Source organism: Aristolochia californica, unplaced genomic scaffold (assembly GCF_029961685.1).
Source record: "Aristolochia californica isolate CCGP_79_NKW_82.1479 unplaced genomic scaffold, dmAriCali1.0.hap1 SCAF_14, whole genome shotgun sequence".
Taxonomy (NCBI): Eukaryota; Viridiplantae; Streptophyta; class Magnoliopsida; order Piperales; family Aristolochiaceae; genus Aristolochia; species Aristolochia californica.
The window spans coordinates 25,367,322-25,376,751 of record NW_027181815.1 but is presented as its reverse complement, the minus strand read 5'-3'; the positions used below and the strand labels follow the sequence as shown (position 1 = coordinate 25,376,751).

General features: G+C 40.2%; 1 protein-coding gene across 2 annotated transcripts; it reads left to right on the top strand.

The window, feature by feature from the left end:
* The first annotated feature begins 1,412 nt into the window (after window positions 1–1,412).
* On the top strand, window positions 1,413–7,596 carry LOC137949693 (sucrose-phosphate synthase 4). 2 transcript variants are annotated; one of them, XM_068795832.1, is made up of 14 exons: window positions 1,413–1,616; window positions 1,869–1,958; window positions 2,045–2,268; window positions 2,354–2,417; window positions 2,489–2,703; window positions 2,782–3,262; window positions 3,367–3,498; window positions 3,643–3,774; window positions 3,915–4,091; window positions 4,193–4,246; window positions 4,336–4,398; window positions 4,690–5,544; window positions 5,613–5,740; window positions 7,059–7,596. In XM_068795832.1, exons 1-14 carry the CDS (start codon window positions 1,413–1,415, stop codon window positions 7,333–7,335), a joined length of 3,096 nt encoding a protein of 1,031 aa, XP_068651933.1. In that variant the 3' UTR covers window positions 7,336–7,596. The 2 variants fall into 2 exon arrangements, with proteins under 2 accessions (XP_068651933.1, XP_068651934.1); XM_068795833.1 differs by lacking the exons at window positions 1,413–1,616; window positions 1,869–1,958; window positions 2,354–2,417 and having other exon boundaries at window positions 2,142–2,268.
* Window positions 7,597–9,430: the final 1,834 nt, after the last annotated feature.

The window sequence follows — 9,430 nt, the reverse complement described above, 5'->3', positions numbered from 1 at the left end:
AAAAAATTATGTCAAGGAGGTTAAAATTTTATAAATTTGAGGAGTTATTTTTTGTCTAAGCATAGGGTATATATGATTTAGGTTAGATAGGGAACACGACTTGATCTAACACGATTTTGGTGGATGAGAGTTTTTTTTTCTAACCTCACATAATGGGTTGAGGGAAATAATTAGTTCCAATATAATGTGGGGATAAGTTTTTCTATTTCGCCCCAAATCGGGCCTACGAGTTTATTTATATGCTATATTTTTAAAAGATATAAATTTAATAAAGAAAAAAATTATAGTTTTTTTAAGAGGATAATTTAATTAATATATATATATATATATATATATATATATATATATATATGAGTTATTATAACTAATTTTATAAGTTTTATAAATTTTTATAATTTATTATTTTTATCCTAATCCTATATGCATGAATTAGTGAAGATAGGTTTTAAATCAAAATAATCATCTGGCCGGGTTTATGGGGAACCTAACCTTAAAACCCTGGGTTTGGGTTTTCGATTTCACCCTATCGATCGGAGAGGGGTTAGGAAAAAAAACATATCAGGTTTTGGAGCAAAATATATTTTTTCAAACTCAACCTAAATACGACCCAAACCCATCTCATCCCACAAACAAGATAAAGTTATACATTAGAGTTGACATGGGCCGAGTTTAAAAGAACAGGGCTGGGATGAGTTAGGTTTAAGTCGGGTTTACAAGAATGGAATGGGGACATGGTTACAAGGATGATGACCCATTAGAGCCATTAGGGTCAAGTTTGGTAATTGGTTGTTTTTCGAGTTCAAGTTTAGGTTTTGGTATATCCGACCCCGACCCGACCCGGTCCGATGGCTAGTAAAGAGGTTTTTTTAGTCTCCGGTCCGCCCAATTGGACCATCACATAAATTTGTTCCGTTTTTCACTACTCAGTTGTCAGCCGTTATTTTTTAGAATGAATGTCCAAATTAAATCCGTGGCCTATAAATTAAAACCCGCTTCCTCTCCCATCGATTCGGTTGGGATGGGTGAAGCTCCCGCAACCGCCTCCGTTCTCTCTCTCTCTCTTCTGCAAATTCATTTCCTGAAATTCACTTCTTCTCCGATTGATTTTCAGCTTTGAAAAACTCTCTCTATGTAGACACATATTTGTTCTTTCTGTACTTGTTTTCATACGAAGGTTGTTACTTGAGAGCTAATTCATTTATCATCTTCCTCGTTTTCGGTTATCTCTGCTCTTCGACATTGTCAGAGACCTGTTATCCATCGCGAAGAAGAATAACTAGCCAATCTGAATCAGGTTTTGTTTCATTCTCAGTTCCGGTCTACTTCCTCTTTGATTTCCGACTGAGAGCAGTTTGGAGACCCGTCTTCTCTGATCGAATAAGAAACAGAACAACGGAGGCAAAGAAGTAGTAATGGCGGGAAACGACTGGATTAATGGCTATTTGGAAGCTATTTTGGACGCCGGCGCTGGCAAATTGGAGGGAAACACAAAAAACGTTCTCTTCTCGCCGAAAGAAACGAAACAAACGAGTTTCGAGTTCAGTCCTACCAAGTACTTCGTTGAAGAGGTTGTCAACAGCTTCGAAGAAACCGATCTCCATCGTACATGGATAAAGGTGAAAATTTCAATTTTCACTTCGAATTTGTCTCAGAAATTGTTTCATTCTAGTTCTCATTAATCATCAGGCCGAAGGAAGAGAAATCCTGAATATCATCATCATCTGCTACCTTCTCAAATATTTTTTTGTAGTTGTATCTGGTTTTTCATTTATTTGAGAATTCTTTATCTTCTAGTTCGTAATTCATGTGAGACGAAGAATGAATTTCGAAGAACAACTTTTTGAGGAAAATCTCTGGTGAAAGAGCAGGTGATAGCGACGAGGAATACCCGAGAACGCAATAACAGACTCGAGAATATGTGCTGGAGGATATGGCATCTCGCCCGCAAAAAAAAGCAGGTTTTTTTTTTTTTGCTTTAATAAGAAATTTGATTAATTCAAAAAAAGAAAAAGAAAAAAAGTCTGGTGGGTTTTTTTATGGGCAGATTGCATGGGATGACGCTCGCCGGCTGGCCAAGAGGCGTCTGGAGCGCGAACAAGGTCGCCACGATGCGGCGGCGGATCTCTCCGAGTTATCGGAAGGGGAGAAGGAGAAAGGTGACAACAGCCAAGCCGAGTCACTCATCAGGAGTTTGCCCCGAATCAACTCGGAATTGCAGATATGGTCGGACGAGAACAAGGCCAATCGCCTCTATATTGTCTTGATCAGGTAGGTTTAAAGTCTACGAGGAACCAGGCCTAATTAGAGAAAATTCTCGAGTAAACTCATTACAAGGGGGTTTATTTTCTCCTAGTTTGCATGGATTGGTTCGTGGGGACAACATGGAATTGGGAAGGGATTCAGACACAGGGGGGCAGGTAAATTCTCTCTCCCCCTCTTACTTAACCCTATTGTTCATGAAAACGAGTTTTTCCCTTGTGATGATCAGGTGAAGTATGTGGTGGAGCTTGCAAAGGCTTTGGCTGATACAAAAGGGGTCTACCGCGTCGATCTCCTCACCCGTCAGATCTCCTCCCCGGACCTCGATTGGAGCTACGGTGAGCCCATCGAGATGTTATCATGTCCTTCTGATACAGATGCCAATGTAGCCGGAGATAGCGGCGGTGCCTACATCATTCGCCTGCCTTGTGGCCCACCGGAAAAGTATACATCTTCTGTAAATTTTTAATTCTTATGATTAGTATAAGGAAGAGAAATCTCAAGATGTTCCGTAATTTACAGGTACATACCTAAAGAGTCTCTCTGGCCATACATACCGGAATTTGTAGACAGAGCATTAGCCCACATCGTGGGCATGGCTCGAGGCCTCGGCGAACAATCTGATGGAGGTAAGCCTACTTGGCCCTATGTCATCCACGGTCACTACGCCGATGCCGGAGAGGCGGCTGCACGAATCTCTGGGGCACTCAACGTCCCCATGGTCTTGACGGGGCACTCACTGGGCCGGAACAAGTTCGAGCAGCTCCTCAAACAAGGAAGGCTGTCTAGGGAGGACATAAATTGCACGTACAAGATCGTGAGGAGGATTGAAGCTGAAGAGCTAGGACTGGATACAGCTGAGATGGTGGTGACGAGCACTCGGCAGGAGATTGAAGAGCAGTGGGGCCTTTACGACGGTTTTGATCTGAAACTAGAGAGGAAGCTGAGGATGAGGAGGAGGAGGGGTGTCAGTTGTCTTGGAAGATACATGCCTAGAATGGTGGTAAGTACCAAGCAGATTCACTCAGTAGCCCTTGACTTGTATAAATTCAGCCAAATTGGAGAGTTTTCCAAAATCTAATTTTTTTACTTATTTCAATTTACCAGGTAATACCGCCAGGGATGGATTTTAGCAATGTAACCCCTCAAGACTCGTCGGAGGGTGACGGTGATCTGAAAGCGTTGATCGGCCCCGATAGAACTCAAAGCAAAAGAAATCTCCCTCCCATATGGTCTGAGGTTGAATACTTACTCTATGCTTCTAATTGTTTTACTTAACCACCCACGATATCATAAATCCAGCCCCGTGTTTTTTTTCTCCTTTAAATTAATTTGATTCGATCTATTCTTCAAGCAGTGTTCATGTTGCAATGTGATGTGCAGATCATGAGATTTTTCACAAATCCTCACAAGCCGATGATTCTCGCCCTGTCTCGCCCTGATCCCAAGAAAAACGTCACCACCTTGCTCAAGGCCTTTGGGGAGTGTCGTCCGTTGAGAGAACTTGCTAACCTCGTTAAGCTTCTCATCTCATTACATTTGTCTTCTCTTGATAGTTCATTCTTCAATGGACCAAACAATTGCAATATCGGTTATTTCCAGTATGATAGAACGAGTACATTAATGGGTTCCCTTCCACTGGGTTGGATTTGCAGACCCTTATCCTTGGCAACAGAGACGACATAGAAGAAATGTCGGCGGGGAGTTCTACAGTGCTGACGGCAGTTTTGAAGCTTATTGACAGGTATGACTTGTATGGTCAAGTGGCCTATCCAAAGCATCACAGGCAGTCGGAAGTGCCTGATATTTATCGATTGGCTGCAAAAACTAAGGTGACCTATTGATATTGACATCATGATGCGTTCCTGATGTCTTCTTTCTTACCTTTACTTGAGAGAGCGATGTTGTGATACAGAGGGGGTTTGCTTTGCAGGGAGTTTTCATTAATCCAGCTCTTGTAGAACCATTTGGTCTCACCCTCATAGAGGTCGTCTTCCATTCTTCCTTCAATTCTTTTACTCTCTCTCTCTCTCTCTCTTTATTCGTTCTAATTCTTTTGTTCACCTTTCTTTATAGGCAGCCGCATACGGTTTGCCAACAGTGGCAACTAAAAATGGAGGGCCAGTGGATATCCACAAGGTAAATTGTTGAGAACACTGAGCCAGAAAAATCAAGATACTGACCAATGACCATCCAGTCGTTTATAGGCCAAAATGAAGAACTGACCATAATCACTCGATCATAAATCAATAATGGTTGAGAGTTTTTAAGATTGGCAAAAAGAAAAAGTCCTGTTTTGGTTACTGTACATTCCCCCATATCGGTTTATTCAGTGGAGTGTGAGATAGAATCAGAGCCTTCTCTGGAAACACACATCATTGAAAAAAATCCCATCCGAGTTGGTTGATCTTTGTTCTTTGTCTGTTTCAGGCACTCAACAATGGCCTCCTTGTGAACCCCCACGACCAGAAGGCCATCGCTGATGCACTTCTAAAACTTGTAGCTGACAAAAACATGTGGCTGGAATGCAGAAAGAGTGGCCTGAAAAACATTCACCGCTACTCTTGGCCGGAGCATTGCCGGAATTACCTCTCCCACGTCGAGCACTGCCGTAGTCGCCATCCCGTCACCCGTCTCGAGATCGAGCAAAGCGTGGAGGAGCCCATGAGCGATTCCCTCAAGGATGTCGATGACCTATCCATCAAATTCTCAGTAGATATGGATGTCAAGATGAACGGCGACGTCGACCCTACCACCCGCCAGAGGGCAGTCATCGATGCTCTGGCACGTCGAAAGCATCAATCGGAGAACACCATGAATAGCGAGCCCAATTTCTGCCCCGGTCGACGGCAGAGACTCTTTGTGATCGCCGCAGATTGTTACAAAATTGACGGTGGGTATAGTGACGAAGTGCAGAGGATCATTCATAGCGTAATGACCGCCGGCAGATCCAGACCACCCACCGGTCGTACTGGCTATGTATTTTTAACAGGGTCCACGTTGGCAGAGGTCCATGAAGTGCTAAAAACATGCCACGTGGAAGTAGAGGATTTTGATGCGTTAATTTGCTGTAGTGGGAGTGAAGTGTACTACCCTTGGAAGGATTTGACGGTTGATGTGGAGTATGGAGCCCTAGTTGAGCACAAATGGCCCGGGGAGAATGTTCACTCCGTGATACCCAGGCTGGCCAGGGTCGATGATGCGGCGGAGGACGATATCCTGGCAGATGACGGCGAGGCTTCAAGCTCTCGCTGCTACGCATATTCGGTCAAGCCTGGAGCCAAGGTGAGATTTCTTAGTTTTGGTTAATAAATCGACAAAGCCCTAATGTTCTTTAATGGTTTCAAATGTAGGTTCGACGGATAGACGATATACGACAGAGGTTACGGATGCGAGGTTTCAGATGCAATCCCTTGTATGTTCGTGCCGCTACGCGTTTGAATGTGGTTCCTTTGTTTGCATCGAGAGCAAAAGCACTCAGGTTAGTCATCCATCGCTCTACAGTATCCAAAAGTTCATATCATACATTCAGTCAAACACTGTTGTCTCCAATTCTACCCAGAATACGTCGTTTTTTTCCGTAATGTTTTGTTTCAGCCTCAGGTTGGATCGATCTAGACCCAATCTGTTATCTAAATCTGACTCATTCGAGTTAGAAATGCAGACTGAAACTCGAATCCTGACCCGAATTCATGAATTGAATGTTTGGTTTTAGAGTTTTTTGGTCTCCATGCACCAGCCTCATCCCTATCCCTTCTAGCTGTTTGAGAAAATAGAAATATAGCATTTACCCGAAGCACTAACGCATTTCAATCAGTGAAAAATCGATGAGGGAAGCGGCACACAAATTGTAAATTTCTGTAGAGAGTTTAGAGCTGGAAATGAGTGAAATTGGGGGGAAGAAATTAGGGTTTACAGTTAAAAAACGAAACTCGGCCGCTTGAATTAGGCATTTATATACCTTGACAGATTGGGTTGACTCGATAAAACATTGGGTTTACTTAACTAGTTAAAATTTAATTTTAAATTTGATTATGATTTGTAAAATTGATTTTTTAGTCATTTTGAGTGATAACCATCAGTAGATAGTAAGGTGGATTGTTCATACTTATTTCTCTTCTTAAAGAGACAAATGATCTTCAATAAAGTGGGCTTTATAAAGATGTCAGCTAGCTGTTATTCAGTTGGTAAGAACTCTAATTCCACATTGAACCAGTCTCTTATGCAATGATGCACAATTTCTCTGTGTTTGGTCCCAAAATTTTGAATAGGGTTTTTGGTTTGATTGATTACACTCATGTTATCTCACCCGATCGGATTGTTCTCCGTCAATTTGTTTTTTTATCTAAAGAACTTGAGCACAACAATTGCTGATCTAAATGTATTTAGCATCAGTAATAGAAAGGAAAATTAAATATTGTTTAATTGAAACGAAGAGAGAATTTTCACTAATACTTTTTGGTCTACTTTGCACTTGATAAAGTCAGCATTGGCTATCAAGTGAATGCTGGGGTCACCAGAAAACAGAATTTCTAAATTGGAAGTGTTTAGAAGGTATCTAAAGACTTTTTTCTACTGCAATTAGAAGAGAGTCTTTAATTTGACTGAAAATGTAGGCACACGACAAACATAAAATCTATTTTGCTTGCGCAACAAGGTTAGATTTTGTGGTCCACTCTCTTAAATTCTGTCATATGTTACCTGATACACAGACACATCACAGGCGTCCCACACGATACCAATTTCACCTTGAAATGTTGTTGAAATTCTCTTACAATCGCACCCTTTATTTTGCACAGGTATTTGTCCATTCGATGGGGAATTGAGCTATCTTATATGGTCGTCTTTGTTTGCGAGAAAGGTGATACAGACCATGAAGATCTCTTTGTGGGGCTCCATAAAACCGTTGTATTGAATGGTGGAACCCCAGTTGGGAGCGAGAGTCTTCGGCACGGAGAAGAAAGTTATAGAAAGGATGACGTTGTTCCTGTTGATACTCCCAATTTATTCCACCTTGAAGTGGGATTCGATATCGACAGCATCTCCCGCGTCTTGCAAATTATGGGAATGGGTTGAAACATTCAAGATATTCGATACTATTAGGGGCCTGCATCCTACAGGGGTCCGAGATCAAATCCGAGAGATTATGGCAGATTATTACTCCTGGCAAGTAAATGATGAGAGAGGACTGTGTAAGCTAATGCAGGAATGGCCAGAAATACAATATGATGGAGTAGGTGATTTGTGATCCTCATAATAAGCGAGGTACAAACTTGGCTTTTCATTCATCCAAATAAGAGTATTGGATCTCAAAGCAGTTAAGTGAGATTTTAGGTCCATCCATGACTGGTTGAAATTAATAAATTTTGTCCTTACTAATAATTATATAGATTTTGTAAATTTTTTACAGATCCTATCAAATTCATACCTTGCTATGATGATTAAGCAATGTGAGAAATGAAAATTGGAGGGATCCCACATGGTTGGGGAATTCGAGTGGAGGAACTCTGTTTTGTTAGCCCACACGGCTTACATAGGTTAGTCCGATGAAGATGGATTGAGTATAACTTCCCTATTTAGTGCCCTGATGAAGAACCTTCTTAAAAGAACAAAAACGACACATTAGTGAGGATTGAGGAAGGTTCATTATACTTCATTTAATCTGCTAGGGCCTCTACTTGTGGGTCTAAGGTGAGGTTGATGTTAGCTCTTTTATTTTACAAGTTCTATTATAAGAGATGATGATGGTTGATTCCCCTTTATGCAAGGAGCTTCAATTGTAAAAACTCTAATTCTAATTTTCTCTATTTGGATTCATCTTTGTAAACTCTAAGCAGCTCGAGCCGGCTAAACACAAGCAGAAAAAACAGAAGGTCAACCAGCAAACGTTGCAAGTATGCAAACCAAGTGAACCCATAGTTTCCTTGTTTTAATAGGACTCTGGCTCATAAACAAGTTAAACTTAGGGAAAAAGAGCACGAAAAAGATCAATAGTTTCCTTGTTTAAGTGGGATTCTGATTCAAGATCAAGATTGCAGCCGGTATAGGTCTATACAATATCTAATAGGAGAAAGATTTTGTGCCAATAAATGCTCATTAACTTCTCAAAAGATTATAAGTTCACCAAGCCAAACTAACTGTTTTATGACATTGTGCAAAATGTAACTTTACATTGATCGATTAGTGCAAAGTATCGATTGATCAATTAGTGTAATAACAATATTTTTTTCAAAATAAAATAAAATTTGTCGATGGTATGGTCAATTAATATCCTCATATTGGGTATAACAAGTTAAATTGATCGATCAATGTCCAAGGAATAATTGATCAATCAGAATTCCTACTGGTAGTGCATTACAAGTATGCTTGATCAATGGAGTTTCTTTGATTGATCGTGTTTTATGTCTCTTGTTAGCAAACTTCTATATCTTCATTGTTACATCTATTGGCTCAGGTGGTTTCTCAAGAGGGGAGTGAATTGATATTTTCAAATTAAAAAGCTTAACTTGGGTATGTAATGAAAACCATGCAATATATCGAATTCAATGTAAATTAAAATTTGTTATCGATGTTCCCCTATTAGTATTCACTGCCCGACGACCCTTGTTTGGGAAATTTCACTATTTCAAGGTTCTAATAGGTGGAATTACACAAAGAGGTTTTGATTCTCTTTAAGCCACATAGCTCAAGTACATATTTTTTACAAATACAATCTCCCCAAGAGATTGGATAGATTTTAGATCTAGCTAGTTCTTTCTATCTAGATTAAATAAGTTCTAGATTAACCTTTCACTTAATAAAAAACAAAGAAAGAAAACATCTACTTACACCCAATTAACTTAGAGAGTACCTTCTCCTTGAGAGATGCAAACATCCTCTTCTTTTCGACACTATGAGAGTATGTAGAAGTTTGACTATATGAAATGGTAGAGGAAAGAGTTGAGAGTATGAAAGGTTGTGGCTCCATTCTTTGAATAAGAATTCACAAGACTTAGAGAATAAAAGCTAATGGATTTGACAATAAATGGTCAGTAACTTCTCTATATATGAGGTATTTATAAATCCCCAAGCCAAACTAGCCGTTTTTTTTACCTATTTGCAAGAAAGAACTCACTTTTAAAAGGTAGCTCATACAAAAAAATATCTCGGGTAAAAAATATAAAGACTTGAC